At 42.4% G+C, this 19,585-nt stretch overlaps 1 protein-coding gene across 1 annotated transcript in view; it reads right to left on the bottom strand.

The window, feature by feature from the left end:
- Lamb1 (laminin subunit beta 1) overlaps nucleotides 1-19,585 on the bottom strand; it is a 70,065-nt gene that overhangs the window by 29,272 nt on the left and 21,208 nt on the right. Inside the window, exons 10-20 of the mRNA XM_090333006.1 lie at nucleotides 19,312-19,500; nucleotides 18,882-19,061; nucleotides 18,633-18,745; nucleotides 16,429-16,508; nucleotides 6,259-6,394; nucleotides 4,562-4,720; nucleotides 3,435-3,562; nucleotides 3,100-3,223; nucleotides 2,059-2,266; nucleotides 1,026-1,169; nucleotides 634-865 (exon numbers count right to left, since the gene is read on the bottom strand). Coding sequence (XP_090189132.1) covers nucleotides 634-865; nucleotides 1,026-1,169; nucleotides 2,059-2,266; nucleotides 3,100-3,223; nucleotides 3,435-3,562; nucleotides 4,562-4,720; nucleotides 6,259-6,394; nucleotides 16,429-16,508; nucleotides 18,633-18,745; nucleotides 18,882-19,061; nucleotides 19,312-19,500 — 1,693 coding nt within the window. The remainder of the gene's footprint in view (nucleotides 1-633; nucleotides 866-1,025; nucleotides 1,170-2,058; nucleotides 2,267-3,099; nucleotides 3,224-3,434; nucleotides 3,563-4,561; nucleotides 4,721-6,258; nucleotides 6,395-16,428; nucleotides 16,509-18,632; nucleotides 18,746-18,881; nucleotides 19,062-19,311; nucleotides 19,501-19,585) is intronic.

Below are 19,585 nucleotides of genomic sequence, written 5' to 3' on the forward strand. Positions count from 1 at the left end.
GGAAAAAGGAATGTGTTCCCAGAAATACTGAGGTGGTCAGAAATCAATGAGAGTCATCTAGAGCCTGAAAAGGGGCTCCTCTGTGGTTTGCCTAAGACAATGCTTGCTCAGCCAAAGACCACATCCCTTTCCTTCCCTCTTTATCCTTCCCTTTCCTCTCCTCCCCTCCTTTCCTTTCCCTTTCTTTTCTCCCCTCCTTCTCTCCCTCCCTCCCTCCTTCCTTTCCACTGGGGGTTAAACTAAGGGCTAGAAAGTTACATTACCAACTACTTTGAGACAAATCTCCTGCCCTTTTGTTTTAGTTATTTGGGAGCTATGGTCTCTTATTTATGCCTGTGTGGCCTGGACCATGGTCCTCTTATTTTACACTTTCCACATAGATGAGATGTGTGCCATATCACTTGGCAACTGGTTGAAATGATGTTTAGCTAACATTTTGTCCAACTGATCTCAAACTGTGATTCTCCCAAGTTCACCTCCCATGTGGCTAGAGTTATAGGCATAAGCTGCCAGCCCAGCTCCGCTTACTTTCTTTGAGGTAGGATCTCACTACATAGTCAAGTCTAGCCTGGGACTCATAATCCCCTCCCCTCAATTCTAGGAGCAGAGATGTTCTGTTTACTCCTCACATACCTTTCACAGTTATGGCCCATGGTGTAGTCCTGGCAGTTGACACACTCGCCTGTCACCGAGTCACAGTCATCGGCATGACCGTTACACTGGCAGGGTTGGCAGCTTGGAAAGCCCCAGTACCCGGGTAAACATCGGTCACACTGGCGCCCGTACACTCCATGGAAGCACTGGCACTGGCCAGTGACAGTGTCACAGAAGACATTGACAGATCCTTGCAGATCACAGTCACAAGCTGCAGAAATAAGGAACCGCCTTGAGAAACTCATTCAATGTGTTGCTTTGCTTTGTCCCCAGTTGAGAACACTCATCTTGAGTCAGCACCACCCTTGAAGGTTCACATCCCGTGGGGGCTGTCCACATCCAAATGCACCGCAGTGCTCTGGCGTGCATACCTCTGCATCCACTGGGACCAAAGCCAAAGGTTCCCGGCGCACACCTGTCACAGGTCCTTCCAACTACATTAGGCCGGCATTGGCACTGGCCTCCATTGGCGTCACACACAGAACTCAAAGAACCCTGGGGGTCGCATTCACAAGCTGCAAAATAAAGAGAAGTCAGACGTGAGTAACCTGAAACTCCTGTCTCTAAACTGACCCATTTCCTCCCCTCCAGTTCCCCTGACCCTTGCTCCTTTCCTACTTCAATAGATTCAGAATTCCAGTTTCCAAAAGTATCACCACTATGTTGGGGGCGGGCGGGGGGTGGGAAGGCGCAGGGAGAGTGCTGGCAGATCAAAGCATTTGGTCAAGGCAGGAGGTCATGAAAGGTTTTCTTCCTGCTCAAATATCACACGACAATAAACTAAAGCCCAGTGACCCTTGGGGGCTCTTGTGACCTTACCTAAGTTTCAGTTATTTGATGCTCTTCTGATTCCCAATTCCCCACCCTACCTATAGGCATGTTATCTCTTCGTGCAATTTGCCCTGGTCATCTGTTGTTTGTATTTTTTCTTTTTCCTTCCTTTCTTCCTTTCTTTCCCTCCTTCCTTCCTTTCTTTTCCTCCAGTCATTTCTCCCTTCCTCCCTTCTTTTCCTTCCTTTTGGTGGTGCTGGGGTTTGAACTTAGGGCATTCCACTTGCTTCACTATGTGTGCTTTAGTAGGCATTCTACAATTGAGCCACTCTTGGCCGTTTCTGTTGGACTTTCTGTCTTGTTTTTAGCTGGTTATGGGGTCTCATGGACTTTCCGATTAGGCCGTCTTTGAACGATAATTGTCTAGATTGTCCTCCTGAGTAGATAGGATAATAGGTGTGCATCACCAAAGCCTGGTTTTATTTCTTATATAATGATACCATCTTCAGTGGTGATCCATCACTAACATTTTATTTCAGAAATAAAGGCAAACTTGGGTGCTGTCTCAAATAGAAAGATGTCTACTCTGCTGGCAGATGGTGGCAGCCGCCACAGATATTAAGCAACACCCACCCAGGCCCATCTGGTGTAGCAGGGCAGAGATGCTGAAGATGATGTTTCTGCAGACATCAGTCATGGGGGTCTTCACGACACTTCTACTGTTCTCCAGACAGCGGTACCTCTGAAAGGTCTCCCAGACACTGTTGGTGGTGACCTCTGCATCTCCAGAACTGCCTATGGTGAAGATGTCCAGGGATTTACAGTACGGCATGAGAACAAGCTGCAGAGGAACAAAAACAGCACGGATGTCCTGACCACAGTACGCATGTCATCAGTTACAGCAAGTAAGCACGTAAAACCTCCATACCCATATGCCTCTGAAATGGGGAAAAAGAAAAAAATCCAGACTGATGACATGGAGCAAAAACCCTCCTTTTCTTAAATAAGTCTAGGCAGGTCAAGTTCAGATATACTTTTTGTTCTTAGAAACTTGATGGCCCCCGGACTCTGTTGTGGGTGAATATGCCAGTGTGTATTTACAGCTGGCCTAAGGTGATAGCACCTATGTCCTGGAGCTGCACAAGTCCAGGACAACCAGGACTTCTCCTACTTGTCCGATGGACTACTCCTGTCACCCAAGTGGGGCATGTTCTGGTTTTGCATCTGTGACCTCTGATAGAGAAGAAAGTGTCTTCTCTGCCATACTGCAAGGAAATGGTTGAAACAAAACCTGAACTAAGTCAATTGGGAGACAGGGACCATGGGTGAATCCCAGAAACCCCCATTTGTTTGGTCTGGTGGTTTGTTTCCACCACTTCCACAAAGATTCCAAGGAGGCTGACTGAGGGGTATTTACCTCAGCATTCAAACCTTGGCTTATGACCTGGATAAAAACCACTAACATTTGCTACCAATATTAATACAAGTTTTTAGGTTGCTCATGACTTTTAAAATGCTATTGTTGAAGGCAATTATTATTTTGGAGCGAAGTAGTTTGAACCTTGGCGCCATGAAAGAATGATTCTGGTGCACTGCTTGGCATAGCCCTTCAGAACAACACTACAGGCTTGCCACAGTGCTTGGGGCTCCTGTGAAAAGAGACACGGCACTTACCGAGTCAATGAGTGTGTAGGGACTCTCCACATCGCTGTCGGAAGAGGTATACTGGGGCAGCTCCAACCTCACCGTGTAGTTCATTCCCTTCTCAAAGCATACTGGGCGAGGAAGGACCACATATCTACCCCCAAACAGAAGAAAAACAAGACACAATCAGCCCTTGCGTATGTGAGAGAGAGAAAGCTCTCCGGTGGTGGTTCTGTAAGGAGAGAGAACACAGCCAGCATCCTCCCCTGGAATGGTAACTCAGCAACTCAAGCCGTACGAGGAGAAGACTGAATGAAGATGCTTATTACTCGTTCTGCTGAGCTGCAAACCATGGTCACACTGACCTGGAGCCTGGTGATAAGGACACCACTTGGTTGTCATCATCGGGAACAGTGTTACCACAGCGGCTGCTGGTTAGGATTTTCCCAGGCCGCTGCACAGTGATGACAGCTTTTTCCCAGTGGTCAGGGAGCTAGAGGAAGAAACAAACCATCTGAAAAGGACCCATTGCGTTAGCCACAGTAATCTGCCCAACTACAAAGACCTCTATGAATCAGTCACTTGCCAAGTTTTAACTGAAAACACACACAATTGCTTTCCCATATCCTCTGCTCCTGCCTGGCTCCAGCCCTCATCCTTTCTTCCTAGGAGGCTGTAAACAGCTCCAGGTTGTTCTTTTGGCTTCTTCCTAATGCCCCTTTTCCATTCACTTCCAAGCAACTCAAATAATGACAGTTCTCAGCTTAAAATCCTTCAAGGGCTTCTTATGACCGTAGGTTCCACTCTTTATTGATCCTGGCAGTTTTCTAAGAGCATCTTTCCAGCCTCATATTCCTCTGCAAAAAATTCTAAAAAAAAAAAAAAAGAACCTTCCTCTTGGCTGTCCTTTTTTCTTCTTTGTTAGCTTATCAAAATCCCACCTAGGCACTGGGTCTTGTGGCACAAGCCTATAATCCCTTGCACCCAGGAGCCTGAGGCAGGAGGATCATGAGTTGGTCACAGGGAAATGTTGTCTCAAAACAAAACAATAAGCAAATAACAAATTCAATCCAGCTGTAAGACTGAGATCTGATTCTTTAGGCCACATCCTGACACTGCTGCTCAGAGGAACTGGAGGGACCACCCTATCTTCTGGCACCATTTTCACCTGTGCTAGCAAGCCCACTGCCACCTCCACCATTTCCCTGCAATGAGGAGAATGTGCAGGCTGGGGGGAAGGATGGAACCTCATACTGTCTCATCATCATTCCTCAACATAGGGTCAGTGCCTGACCAGAGACCACTGAATGAGTATGTGAGTAACTTGATTCATGAAAGATTTGCATGTTTAACTTCCACAGAGAAGGTTCCAACCCCTAAAGCTGATCTGTTCCAGTGTGAACCCTAGGCTCCACAGAAGATCTAGAAACAGCAGATATCTATTCTCCCACCAGTAGCACCCCAACTCCCATAGCCCACTGAGGGTTTTTACCTGTGGCTCATAGCGAATTAGGATGTCATACTCCATGGAATATGGTATGTTGTCAATAAAAAACTCCAAATATGCCCCCTCAGGCACTCGGACAAAGCCCACTCCAGTCCAGGAGGGAATCCGATCCTGGATGTACTGCCGCGGTACCACGCTGACCCCCTGCGAACATACAAAACAGGAGTGACACTCTCTACAAAATGGAATTCAGTTACCTCTTACAGTCACATCCAAAGTCATCCAAAGGTTCAAAGCTACAGCTACTTTATATCTACTGCTTACAGCTACAAATTTGCCAATAGAAAGTCAATTAGTTTCTGATGTACTGAGATACTAGAGATGGAAATCAAAAGCTTGAGATCTACCTTGTATTAAAAAATAATAGCCAGGCACTGGTGGGTTCACATCTGCAATCCTAGCTACTCAGAAGGCTGAGATCTGAGGATCACTACTCAGAAACAGCCAGAAGTGGCTGTGTGGCTCAGGTGGTAGAGTATTATTAGTCCTGAAAAAAAGAATCTCAGAAAGAAAAAACAAACAAACAAAACAAGCATCCCAAATGTTATTCTTAGCAAGTCCAGGAGTGATGGAGCTTTCCCTGGTCCTTGATAAGGCCAGTCCAGCACCCAGCAATTATTTCTGCCTCTCTCATTGACACTCATTTCAGGTTCCAAGTAAAAGTGAAGAAATGTAATAGAGTGATGAGTGCTTACTACTGATGAGTTGATTCTAACTGCTTACAGGGTTATTATATAGTACCAGTCACTGGTCATCTCCTGATATGACTGCTACCAATTCTTTCTTCCCTCTATCCATGAGCAACTTTACTCACTACGAGACACAACCTATGTTATCTTTCCCATGAACTAGGTTAGTCTAGTGACTTCTAACAAAAGGGCATGAAATGGTATTTTGGGACTCCTTAGTCCAACTTTTAAGAGATCTAGTAGAGTCTGCTTCCTCATTCTTGGAAGATGAATGCTAGATAATTAAATCTTACTACTATCTTAGCTCTGTCATGCCGTGAGAAAGCTCAATAGACCTGCTTGGAAAGTTGTACAGAAATGTCCAGCTAGCTCAGGCTGCCTCAGCCACCCTGGCTACAATGTCAGGTATATATGTTTAGTCACTAACATATACAGGAAGATAAACAAGACAAAGATGAGTATACATAACATCAGATCTGCAGTAACTCTGGAGGCCCAAGCAGAGAAAAGAATGGATGAAAATTTTTTTTCTGGCAGTAAAAGATTCTTAAAACATATTAGCTAATAAACATATTTGTGAGTGACAAACTAAGCTTTACATATGACTGATTTCAGGAACATATGTCACCCAATATGAAAGGGAATTGTTTGGACATGGAAACTAGTAGGGGGTGGCAAAAGAGAGGGCCAAAACGATGTGAATGTGGTTAAAATATTTCATGTATGTGTATAAAAATAGTAATGAAACTGACTAACAGTAGGAGAGAGGAACAAAGAATAACAGAGGAAGTGAATTAGATCAAATGCATTATATGCATATACGGAAATAGCATAATGATACCCTTTTATATAATTAATTTAATAAAAACACATCACACCTTGAATTTGTGATGACAGAAATGCTGCTTAGAAAGTTATATGGCCTCCATATAAAGCATGCAAGTGTCTGTGCTGCCTCCCAAATGCCCCCTTGCTGTGTGCTCCCCTACTTACAGGCCCCAGGTTGGCATCCTCAGCTTCATAGATGTAGTGGTCCAAAGTGGTGAAATAGTACCCAGACTCCACCTCATTGCACTGCCGCCCGATCATATGAGGCCGACAGGAGCACTGGCCTGACTCTGTGGAGCAGCTGCAGAAAGAGGAACATGTCATATCATTGGCTTACCATAGGCATGCATGAGCCCAATAGAAGAATCTGTTTATTATGAAACATCACATCAGATAAAATGTGTTTGTAAAGAACTATTTCCTTGATCAACACTGATGTAAAACTTCTCAACAAAATACTGGCCAACAGTCTTCAGCAACTCATCAAAAAAAATATATATACACTATGATCAAACAGGATTCATCACAGGTGTGCAAAGCTGGTTCCATATACGCAAGTCAACAGGAGCAAGAACAAAAAATCACATGACCATCTCAATAGATGCAGAAAAAGCACTTGACAAAATCTAATACCCCTTTTATGCCAAAAGCTCTGGAGAAACTAGGAATCCATGTAACATTCCTCAGTACAATAAAGGCTGTGTATGACAAAGCTACAGCTAGCATTATACTAAATAGTGAAAAAAAGCCATTTCCTTTAAAATCAGGAATGAGACAAGTATGCCCTTTCTCTCCATTCCTCTATAATACAGTATTAGAATTCCTAGCCAGAGCAATAAGGCAAGAAGCAAACATAAAGGGGATCCATTTAGGGAAAGAGGAAGTGAAACTTTCCCTCTGTGCAGATGACATAATTCTGTATTAAAAAAAAAAAAAAAACAAAACTATAGACTCTACTCCCAAGTGGCCTGAGCTGATCTGAAACTTTGGCAAAGTAGCAGGGTATAAAATTAACCTTCTAAAATCAACTGCTTTCCTGTATGCCAACAATGAGAGGAGTGAGGCCGAAGTCAGGAAAGCAAATCTTTTTGCAATAGCCTCAAAGAAAATAAAATATTTAGGAATTAACTAAGAATATAAAGGACCTTTACAAAAGGACCTTTATAAAAACTTTAAAAGGATATAAAGGACCTTTACAAAAGGGCCTTTATAAAACTTTAAAAACCTGAAAAAAGAAATTAAAGCAGAACTGAGGAAATGGAAAAATCTCCCATGCTCCTGGATTGGAAGAATTCACATGAAAATGGCAATCCTGCCAAGGGCTATCTACAATTTCAATGCAATACCTATCAATATCCCAATGTCATTCTTTAAAGAAATAGAGGAAGCAATCCAAAACTTCACATGGAATAATAAAAGACCCTATATAGTAAAAAAACAATCCTTAACAGAAAGATCAACACTGGAGGAATATCAATACCAAACTTTAGACTCTATTACAGAGCTATAGTAACCAAAACAGCTTGGTACTGAGATATAAACAGGCTTGAGGACCAATGGAATAGATCTGAAGACCCAGAAATCAACCCACAGACCTATGGCCACCTAATCTTTGATAAGGGAGCCCAAAAAATAGGATGGAAGAAAGACAGCCTCTTTAACAAATGGTGTTAGCGGAATTGAATAAGCACTTGTAGAAAACTAAAGTTGGATCCTTCTATGTCACCCTGCACTAGAATTAAATGCAAATGGATAAAGGACCTTGAGGTAAAAGCAGATACCCTGAAGACTTTACAAGAAGAAATAGGAGATATACTAGGTCTCTTTGGCACAGGTCAAAACTTGCTTAATAAAGACCCAGAAATACAACAAATTAAAGAAATTTTGGACAAAGGAGACTGCACTAGACTGCAGAGCCTCTGTATGGCAAAGAACATAGCTATCAAGTTAAAGAGAAAGCCCACAGAATGGGAGATTTCCACTAGCCACACAACAGACAGAAGCCTCACATCTAAAATATACCTACTTATAGCTCAAAAAAATCAATCCCTTAAAAACAGATCTTCAAAGAAACAACCATCCATTAAAGTCTTAAAGAGACTTCTCTGAAGAGGAAATAAGAATGGCCTATAGACACATGAAGAAATGCCTGATATCTCTGACCATAAAAGAAATGCAAATCAAAACAACTTTGAGATTCGACCTCACTCCAGTTAGAATGGCCATTATCAAGAAATCTAATAACAACAGATGCTGGCGGGGATGTGGTCAGAAAGAGATGCTACTACACTGTTGGTGGAAGTATAAACTCATTCAACCACTCAGGAAAGCAGTTTAGTCCTCAAAGGACTAAACATAGTTTCCCTATGACCCACTCCTTGGCATTTATCCAAATGTCCAGAAACAAGGACATACTACAGCTACTAGCACAACAATGTTCACTGCAGCATTATTTACCATTGCTAAGATACAGAATCAACCCAGATGCCCCTCAGTAGATGAATGGATCAAGAACATGTGGTAGTTATACACAATGGAATTCTATGCTGCCATCAGAAAGAATGGATTGCCCCATTCATAAGGAAATGGAAAGACTTCGGGAAAAAAAATCATATTAAGTGAAGTAAGCCAGACCCAAAGGAACATAGGCTCTATGGTTTTCCTCATTTCGAATAATTAGTACACATCTAGGACTCTCCTAGCAGAGGATCACAAGAGCACAAAAGCTATGTACATAAGGTCATATAAGATGAGATAAACTCTAGGATATGGAAACGAGGTTTATCTTTGTGATTGTTGTTTTTAATGTACTACCTTCTTTTCTTTTTTTTTTTTCTTCTTCCCCTTTTGGTTAAATCTCATGTTGTTACTGTATCTGACTTTGTTTATTTGAAATAGGGAAGGAAAGGGGGAAAACAAGATGATTGGGAGGGGGTGGGAAATGGGGACAAAAACATGAGAAGGGATATCAATATGTAAGAAACAATGCACCCACTATCTGTTGAATGGAACTGTAACACCTCTATACTTCAACAATTAAATAACAATTTGAAAAAAAAAAGAGAGAGAGAGAAAATGTGTTCGTAGAGGTTTCTCATTTCCTCCAGAAAATACACATGTGGGAAAAATGGTACCTGGGCATGAATACCAAACCTTGGAATTCAGAGAGATCTGAGTGTGATGATGCTGAGACCTCCCTGTGACCTGGTCCTTTCATCTTTACCTACCCTCTCCCTCTCTTCACTTATATTCCATACATACCATGCAGCCATTTTCTGTAGACATCACAAACAAAATCTTGCTTTGAGTTTATATACGTGTGTGTGTGTGTGTGTGTGTGTGTGTGTGTGTGTGTGTAATTACAACTTTTTCTGGGCCTCAGTCTCCAATTCCCAACTTTCTGAAGGATATCTCTATCTCAACTGCCCCAGAGGTACCCCAAAGCAATGGATCCAAAATGGTAGCACTCAGTATTTCCCATATTCTTTACTAAGTCAGAAATAATAGATGTACTCGAGATTCTGTATTCACACCAAACAGGAACCAGCTTCTGTGACCTTATTTTGTATCTTGTGCATCTTTTCCCATTTCTGCTAACCATCTTTACTTTACTTTTCTCTCACCCAAACTATCTCCTTCCACAGAGCTTCCCAGTTACCTCTCTAAGATACATCAGCATATAACTCTTTGACACATGGCTGCGGGCAGGTGCACTGTGCTTCCCATAGGCTCGCCCTTCTCCTCACACCTCTCTCCCCCAACCCTCTTCAACTACAATGACCTTTTTGTATCCCATTGGTGAAGAAATACCTATTTTCTTTCAAGATTCAACACACATTCTCTGCTAAGTCATTTCCTGCCTACCATCCTCCATCCTGTAAAATGAACCTTCTTCAAGATACCACCTCCTTTAGAGAGAAATGGCACCTCCCTTTTGTATGCATATAATCTATAACAAAGCTTGTCATACCACAGGTATTCATTAGGGTTGAGGCCCTGAGTCTTGAAATCCTACTTGGGGCTCTGGAGCCTCACTTCATATCCACCCCCTTTTGTCAAGTCTTGTCTGGTTTCCTCCCTCTACTCAGGCCAAGTGGTGCCTTTTGAGGCCCCACTGTTCCTCATCCACACAATAATTAATGTGGCTTTCTTTGTCCTTTACATCACAACCACTGACAGATCTCTGATCCTAGTATACTTTAAAGTCCTTAAAGGCTTGAACTGGGCCTTCCATGCCTCAGTTTCCCCAATGCTTCCTCACTGCTCTGTCCACAGAGTAGTCATAGTTGAACAAATAAATTCATGAAGGATAAGGCTTATGAATACTAGTTTAGATTTAAAAAAAATAAAAAGAACAGGTACACTATAAATAAATCAGCTATATTTCTTTTTACTTTAGGTAACAAAGAATAAATAATAAGATATTCAGTTTATTCTCAGCTTTTGTCTCCCTTTGTCTTTTTCCATAGGATCACTCTTATGTAGGAGGTAAAAATCCAAATCACATGCTTCTATTTCATTCAAAGTGGACATGTTCAAAAAGACATGTACTCATTACTGGATTTACGTCACTGTAACCCTTCTGAACATCACCTTTATAATACCTATTTTTTTTAAAGAAAAGTCAAGCTCTGGAATTGTTACTTTAAACCTACTCCCAAAGTCCTGCCCCTGCCCTCGCGTGGTCCCCAACTCCTCACGCTCCAGGTTGTCTAAAATGAAGTCAGCTGCAATTCAAGGATGACTTAACAAACAGCTCTGACATGGTTCAGTGGACATTGCTTCCTGGATATCCTGCTGAAACAGAAATTCTTGACCCCCCCTCCCTCGTAGCCAGCCTATTTCAACCAGGACCAGCCCTCTCTTTGCAGAGACCTACAGCAGCATCAGCCGTTTCCTGAAACTTGGCTATCTGACATCACATGGTCAAAAGAGAATCCCTTTCCTCCCCAGATGTTTACTGAGGGGACTGAGTCCCAAACAGGAACCACCAAGGGAAAAAAACAACTGGCTCCTTGAGGAGCAATCATTAGAGCAGGACAGGAGGGCAGGATGAAGCCGGTGGGTGGACTCAAAGGCTACTCCTCTCCATGAATGGCAGACCTACTGACGATGGAAGAAAGTTGCCTCACATGGCTCTCTGGTCATTAGGCTTTGTGATGCTGTGGCGGACTCAAATGGTCATCCCTGATAAGCAGGACTCAAAATCCACTCTTACTCCTTGTGGCTTTATGGGCCTTACCCCTGAAGCTACACATCCCTGCTTCTGCTGTGTTTATTCCCCAATTTCCAGACCCTAATAGGACAGATCCGTGGCTTGTCCAGCTGTGCTGTCTTAACTCGTCTTATCTTAAACTGTCATCTTTCACCCTAATTTCTCATCCTCAGCTCTGCCAGCCGATCTGCAGTTCTGTTCAGGGTGGAGATGACATAGCCTTTTGCTTCCTTTATCCCAGTATCCAAGCCTTATTTCAAAATCAGTCTCAACTTAGCTGCCTCCTCCTCTTGTCACTTGCCACTCTCTTTAGCTAAGGATGCCATTGTCCCAAGTCTATTATTGCAGAAGCCTCCTAAGTTGACTTGAACTCATCTCTCACTTGCACCCAAGATTAAGTTGCCCACCATCACCCAACCCACCATCCTGCAGCACTGTGGTCATGGTACCACCAAAACCACAGCTGTGGTTTTAGGCAACTTACTCTATCTAGTCTCAGTGCCACTGCCTGGCTCCACAATACGGCTTCCCTTCCCGGAGCCACACTTCTCATTCTGCAGCCAATATTTACTGAACAAACATTGGCCCTGCAATCTGTGCTTCCTGCACCAATGCCCTCATATTCAGTCCACCACCAACCTGCTTCTGAACCAACTCTCCTACTTTCTTGGGAAGGATGTTATTGACTGGCTAAATGATATGAAGAAAAAGAAATAGGAAGTACTTGTTCTTAAGAACTCACAATCCAACTGAAGGAGAAACAATGAGAATTAGCCAATATAAAATGCAGTGAGCACTTAAATAGAGCCAGGGGGAAAGCACTCTGGATACAGAGGAAGATACAATGCATCTGACTGAGGAAATATAACCTACATGAAAGAAGTAGCCTTGAATTGAGGATTCACGTGGGCCGAGAAAAGGCAGGTATGACAAGAACAAAGACAGAGTTCAGGCCAGACCTTCACGAGGCCTCCATCCATTCCTTTACCTCTTTTTCCTCACAGGGGAAAACTCACACATTATCATGTCTTTCAAATCTCACTCTGCTTTCCTAGTTCCATCGCAGTAAGACCAATGATTTTATTTGTGCTATTCTTTACTGTGTTCAAATTTATGCTGGGTGAGGTGGCTCACACCTGTAATCCTAGCTACTCTGGAGGCTGAGATCTGAGGACCAAAAGCCAGCCAAAGAACCTGAGACTCTTATCTCCAGTTAACCTCTAGAAAACAGGAAGTGGGGCTTGGCTCAAGGGTAGGGTGGTAGCTTAGAGCTGAAGAGGTCAGGGATAGCATCCAGGCTGAGTTCAAGCCCCATGACCACACACACACACAAAAAAAAACCCAACAACAACAAAAATAATAAAGACAACGAAAACAAAACCCCACAATCCTGTTTAAATTTTCTGCCGTAGCTGGGATGACAGGTTGGCAGCCCAGTTAATTGAGATGGATGTTCATGAGCTTTTTTGCCAGGGCTGGCTAAGAACTTAAGTTCTCTTGGTTTCTGCCTCCCAAGTAGTGAGGGGTAGAGTTGCTGAGCCACTGGCATCCAGCTTTAGCTTGACAGATCTTCCACTCCTACCCATACTGGCTTTCAATTGTAATCTGCCAATCTGTTTCCCCAATAGTTTGGTGCAAGAGGCATGAACTATCCAACACCCAGGCAAACAAAACATTCTAGAATATTTTCCATTTCAAATGACACTTACCCTTAATTTTGCCCCTTGTCAAAAAAAAAAAGCTAACAGATTGCTTCACCTAATAAATGCATGTTAGTTATTTTACCTTAAGAATCTTTTGCCTCTCAAATTCCTTTACTCAATCAATATTTACCATGTCATGATTTATTATGTGACCCAGGCAAAGTGAATACCCTCAGGTAAAAGTTATTTATTAGTGCTTGCAGTAATCCATCATCCTGTAAGGCTTTCCAGAGTGTCCCTGATATGTCGTCTGGTATAGAAGGAGTCCCCTAAAGGAGGCTGGGCCCAGGGACTCCTGGGGACATTCCTCTTGGGGAAACACTGTTGAAAGGGAATGTCACCAGACTGGAGGTCAAGCACTTTTTCTTCACTAAGGATAGAGCACCTCCGGCTAAAACAAGCAAATGACTACTTGCTTTAAAACTGTGACTAAAAAACCTTTTATTTCCCAAATACTCTCGATGAATGTATCCTGGATTTTGTACATTTTGCCAGATTAGAAGGCCAGCCAGGGGCTGTGAGTGGGTGGAGGCTGACAGGAAATACAAGGATAGAGAAGAGGAAGGAAGGAGTGTGGGAAAAAGAAACCGTTTAGGGTAAAGGAACACTGAACATTCTGGTGCCTGAACTAAGATGGAATGTCCTCGTGGGAACATTCCTGAGCTTAGGACATAATTTGGAGAATTATGTTTGCCGTTTTCATGTGATCAAGGGGTAAAGGAATGACAGCTGCAAACGGGACAATCAGTTGTTAAGGAATCACTGAGTGCTCTGGTAGATCTGAAAGAAATGTCAGGAAAGAGGGTTCTATAAGCATGCAACCTTTATGGAATCATCCTAGCTGCCACCTCCTGCAGTTAAGAACAGAAATTCTCTCTGGAGTCACAGACGCTACAGGCTGTACTGAGTCTCCAGCACAGTCTGGAACAGGACAAACCCAAATAAAGAGGCCAAAAAGAATATGTTCATATGTCCTAAAAATCTCATATTTCATTCCAGCCCATGAGTATGGGATTAGGAAATACTTTTTTTGTAAGAGTTCATCTCTGAGCACACCATGCTTGCTTCATCAATTCAGCATATTCTCTGAGGGAAGGTTCAAAATAACATGGACACATCTGGCGGGGCTCTCCACAGTCACTTACACTGTCTGTACCAGATGTTCTGACATAGATCCAGTAATGGAGACCAAAGGGCTCTAAGAACCAAACTGGTTAAACTCCCACAACTGGAGTACCTTTCCAACACAAATTACCACAATTTTTGGTTGAGTTTCATGTTTCATCTATTCAAGGAATACTAGCATCTTTAATAAAAAAAATGATAGTATGTAACTTTTATTAATGGGTACAAGTTGCAACAACAACAAAAACAGAAAAGAGTCTCTACATAAATCAAAATGAAAATCTGTTTCCAATCTGTTAGAATGGTTTTTAAAAAAAATGAAATGTGTGATGAAACCAAGCTGTTCTTGGGGGTGGTAAAATGAGAATCCATATAACCCTGGTGGGAAAATCTACTGATATGATCTGAGAATTGGACATTTTCTGTGGGAAATAAATGACATGCATGCATGAACTTTGACTTAGCAGCTCCCTTCTGGATAACCTGGTCTACAGAGATACTAACAAACGCTGATCAAGATGCATCTACGAGGATGGACACTACAACATTTTTAAAAAGCAGAAAACAAAAATAATCAAGTAAGCCATGACACTTTCACATGAAATAACAAAACACTACTAAAGTGAACGGGGGGACACAAGCCAATAAGAAACAAGTATGTTCCAGGGTAATATATATCTTTCCTTTTTTATTTATTTTTGTTGTTGTTAAATGCTGGTACTGGGAATCAAGCTTAGGGCCTCAAACTCTCACTTAAGTTTTACTGCTCTTGGCTGGCATTCTACCACTCGGGCTCTAACTCCACTTCTGGCCTTTTGCTGGTTAACTGAAGGTTAATCTCTCAAATTTGTCTTCCTGCGCTGACTTCAAATCATAATGACCACGTCAGCCTCTTGAGTAAAGCTACACGCATGAGCTACCAGACCAGAATTATACATACATATAACCTATATATCTATGTATTTTAGAGACATCGTTATGTAGTATATATATATATTCATATAGATATCTATATGAAATACTGATATTTTTATAGATATACACTATACAGGTATATATTCCTTTTTTAAAAAGCAGTACTGGGGACCAGGAGTTTGGCCTAGTGGTAGCGTGCTTGCCTAGCATACACAAAGACTGGGGGTTCGATTCCTTAATACCACATATGTAGAAAAAATGCCAGAAGTGGTGCTGTGGCTCAAGCAGTAGAGCTCTAGCCTTGAGAAAACTCAAGGACAGTGCTCAGGCCCTGAGCCCAAGCTCAGGACTGGCAAAAACAAACAAAAAAAGCAATATTGGGGTTTATACTCAGAGCCTTGATATGCAGTGTTTTACCACTTGAGCCATGCTCCGAACCTCGTTTCACTTTAATTATTTTCCAGATAAGAGCTAACATTTTTGTGCAGAGCATTTTTGTGCTAGATCCTGCTTATGGCCTCCAGAGTACAGAGGCTCACTGCCACAGGCCACCCCGCCCAGCTTATTTGTTAAAATGGGATTTGGGTAAATCTTTTGCCCTAGCTGGCCTTAAATCATGATCTTCCGGCACTAACCACTACGCCTGGCCTTCACTTATATCTTTTCAAAACATGGGGAGCATCATGGACTATTTTTTTAAACTTGCCTGTTAATAGATAAATAAAACTTAACATATCACTTGAAAAAAACTGAGAATAAAATGTGAACTTTGAACAGACTGAATCACTGCTGACTTCCAGAGAGAAACAAGAAGCTACTGATGGTGGCACAGCTAGGAGACAGAATAGGAAAACAAACACTTCTGGTTATGCTTGTTTGAACTGTCTAAATTACTTTTCAATACCCGTAAGCCTATATGGCTTCCATAATTTAAAAAAGAAGTAAAAGTACAAATTAAATTAATTTAAATAGGAAGTTAAAGTACAAAAACAATTAACACCACCATAAAATTAAAAAAAAAAAAAAAAACAGAGCAGTGGTTCACACCTTTAACCTAGCTACTCAGGAGCCTGAGTCCTAGAGGATCACGGTTCAAACACAGCCTGGGTAGAAGACAACATTTATGAGTCTCCTCTAACTGAGAAAATACTAAGCTGGTGGTGTACCTCAATCAAGGCCAGTGTTGAAAACCCAGTACTAGGAAAGAAGAAAGGAAAAGAATTCCTGGAAGATTTTTAAAGCTCACTCTGAGATCATATATCATCAGATATTCAAACCAAATGTGAACATATTTTGCAATTTTAGACTTCTACAAATCTTGACTCTCCTCCCAGTCTGTGTAAAGAAATAAAGCAGCACCACTGAAGTTCCACTCACCTATTATTGAGGGCTCCTCCAAGGTCACAGTCACAAGGCCGACACCCATCTAAATCGTTGCTCAAGCCCCAGTGCTGTGGCTACAGAACAAAAGATTTAACATCTAAAGGTGGGTTCCTGTAATTACACAACTCAGCAAGCAACAAGTTGTGGCGTGTTTCGGTTGGTCTGCCCAATGTTTATTTTCACTGAGAAAGCTCAAAGCCCACAAAAGGAATATTCTAAATTAAAAGACGCTGGAGCTACAGGTCCCTGAAGTCAAGAGGGTGGTAGGTAGTCACACAAAAACAACAGATTATAATTAACATGAGTGTACAATATAGGGATCAATTTTCTTCATGCAGATTACTCTGGCAATTAAGAGTTATAGTAAATGTTTGGCAGGGCTTTAACTTTTCCTTCAGTTCAGTCTGTCAAAATACCCTGAGGAAAGCCTTCTGAGGACTCACTTGTGCTATGCATGCTATGCTATGATACGTGGAAACAGCCCAAAGGTATGACTGAAAGGTGAAGGGCCTACCTAGTCTTGGGAGCATTTGATTTGATGGAATTTAAGAAAGAGAGAAGGGTGGGGGATGGAGGGAGGAGGATCAGCAAGGGGGAGGAAGAGGAAGAGGAGATCATTTCTGTACCTCAAAAATGGATAAAAACAGGTTATAAATCTACCTATGTATGTAGTCAGTGGGACCCTTCCAGATTACAAAAGCCATGAGTATGTCCTATTAGATTCAAAATAATTTTAATAATTCTCTTAACTTTTCCACTCAGGTCTGGGCTGTAGCTGAGTGTGCAGTTGCCCTGTCTGTGTGAGGCCTCCAGCAAATGACTCCAACCAATCATTAATAGTGATTTATTTATTTTTTTTGCCAGTCCTGGGCCTTGAACTCAGGGTCTAAGCACTGTCCTTAGGCTTTTTTTGCCTCAAGGCTAGCACTCTTCCACTTGAGCCATAGCACCACCTCTGGCTTTTTTCTATGTAAGTGGTACCGAGGAATCGAACCCGGGCTTTCGTGCATGCTAAGCAAGCACTCTACCACTAGGCTAAACTCCCAGCCCAACAGTGAAATTTTTGATGTATTTCCTTCTACCTTTATGATAAGCTTTCCTCTACCCAACCAAGACATTATTTATATACACACATAGCATGTGTATATAAACTTAACATTTCCTATCAGTACCATTTTCAAAGGCAATTTGGTTGCTTTTATGATTCAAGTCCCCAAATTTACCTATTTTCCCACTATTGCTTCTGGACCATGAGTACTAATCAAAAAAATTTTGTTTTGAAAATGAGGAGTGTGAGCCAGGTACAGTCTCATGCCTGTAATCCTAGCTACTCAGGAGGCTGACGTCTGAAGATAGAGGTCTAGCCAGGGCACTAAAATCCATGAGACTCATATCTCTAATTAACCACCAGGAAACCAGCAGTGGGGCTGAGGCTCCAGGGATAGGGCGGGAGCCTTGAGCTGAAGAGCTCAGGGACAGGGCCCACCCTCAGAGTTTAAGTCCCACAATCAACAACAAAAAAGAAAAAGGAAATGCAGAGTCTTTAGAGCACATCTTTGTCCAGAAGCAGGATCGCTGGGGAGGGAAGGGAAGGCCTGAACGTTTCTACCAGCCACTGAGGCATGCCTATATACTTTGAGGAATATGAGCCATCTCCATTTCTATTAGCAGCAAATAGGTGTTTCTATCACAATATGTCCTGATAACTCTGTTTAAAAAGTAACTTGTAAATTTGTTTGTAAAAGCAGAATTATGCTATGACTTTTATAATCCTAATTGTAAATGTCTTATCAATGTAGTCATTAGTAATCCTTTTTTTAGTGTGTGTGTGTGGCGGGGGCGGGGGGTGCTGGTCCTGGGGCTCGAACTTATGGCCTGAGAGCTAACCCTTAGCCACTTGGTTAGCCTCAAGGCTAATGCTCTACCACCTGAGTGCCACTTCTGGCTTTGTCTGAGTAGTTCTTATTCGAGTTAAGAGTCTCACAGATTTTCTTGCCGGGATGGCTTTTAACCACAATCCTCAGACCACAGCCTCCTAAGTAGCTAGGATTACAGGCATGAGTCACTGACTGAAGTTCCTGTTTTGTGAATTTTCCTACAGCTGTTAATAACCCCCAGAGCGAGAGTGGGAAAACATTCTCTATTAAATCTGTCACATTCCATGACAGTTCATGCTACATGGATTAGGATTTACCTACCAGGCACTGGTCACAGCGCTGTCCTGTCACCAGACGCTTACAATAGCAGAAGCCAGTCTCAGAATCACAAGGATTCCCACCAGGAATTGTTCCCAGAGGATTGCAAGCACAAGCTTTATTAAAGACAGAATGAAGCAAAAGAAGACAAACCAGAGTGAGTCCCATGAAACGGTGTGGCTTTAGATGCACAAAATGAAACCAATTCTATACAGATAACTCAATTCCAAATGTGGAACCAGACAGACTTACATTTACACCCAAGTGGATCTTCGGCACTTAAGTCATAGAAGCCTTCTTTGCACACACCACAGTGTTCTCCTTCCACGTTCAGCTTACACCGACACTGGCCAGCAATGAGCCCAGTCGAAAAGTCTGTGTAACTGTCACAGATGCCCCCATTCTGAGAGCCAGCTGGGTCACACGAACATTCTAAGGAAGAAAACGACAAGGTAAATGCACCAGGAAACACACTGCCTTTATATAAATACATGTCCTTTCCACCCTCTGAATCACAAGAAGGCTCATCAAGCAAGTAAATCCTTCTCCCAACATCCCAGCAGCATCTAACAATGGTCATCTGCTCCTCCAGTGTTAAGCTTTGAGGAAGATGTTGGCTAAACTAGTCCATGTAGAATAAGTCAGCCAGAAGTGGTCCCACACAAGACACTTCCCAACCTACTTTCACAGACATTAGGGTCCCGGATGTCCCTCTCTGGGTGCTGGAAGTAAAACGGCTTGCACTGCTCACAGTTGCGTCCCATGGTGTTATGCTGACAGTCGTCACACACTCCCCCACTGACGTTCCCAGTGGCCATGAAAACCGCCATGTCAAAGTGGCATGAGCTGGAATGTCCATTGCAGTTGCACTCTGTATGACGAGACCAATTTCAATCTACTTGCCAATGGAAAAGGCGGCTTGTAAGGAAGGAAGCAATGAGCAAACTAGGGACTAA

This window comes from Megascapheus bottae, chromosome 5, assembly GCF_031878675.1.
Source record: "Megascapheus bottae isolate mThoBot1 chromosome 5, mThoBot2.hap1, whole genome shotgun sequence".
In the NCBI taxonomy this organism is placed as follows: domain Eukaryota; kingdom Metazoa; phylum Chordata; class Mammalia; order Rodentia; family Geomyidae; genus Megascapheus; species Megascapheus bottae.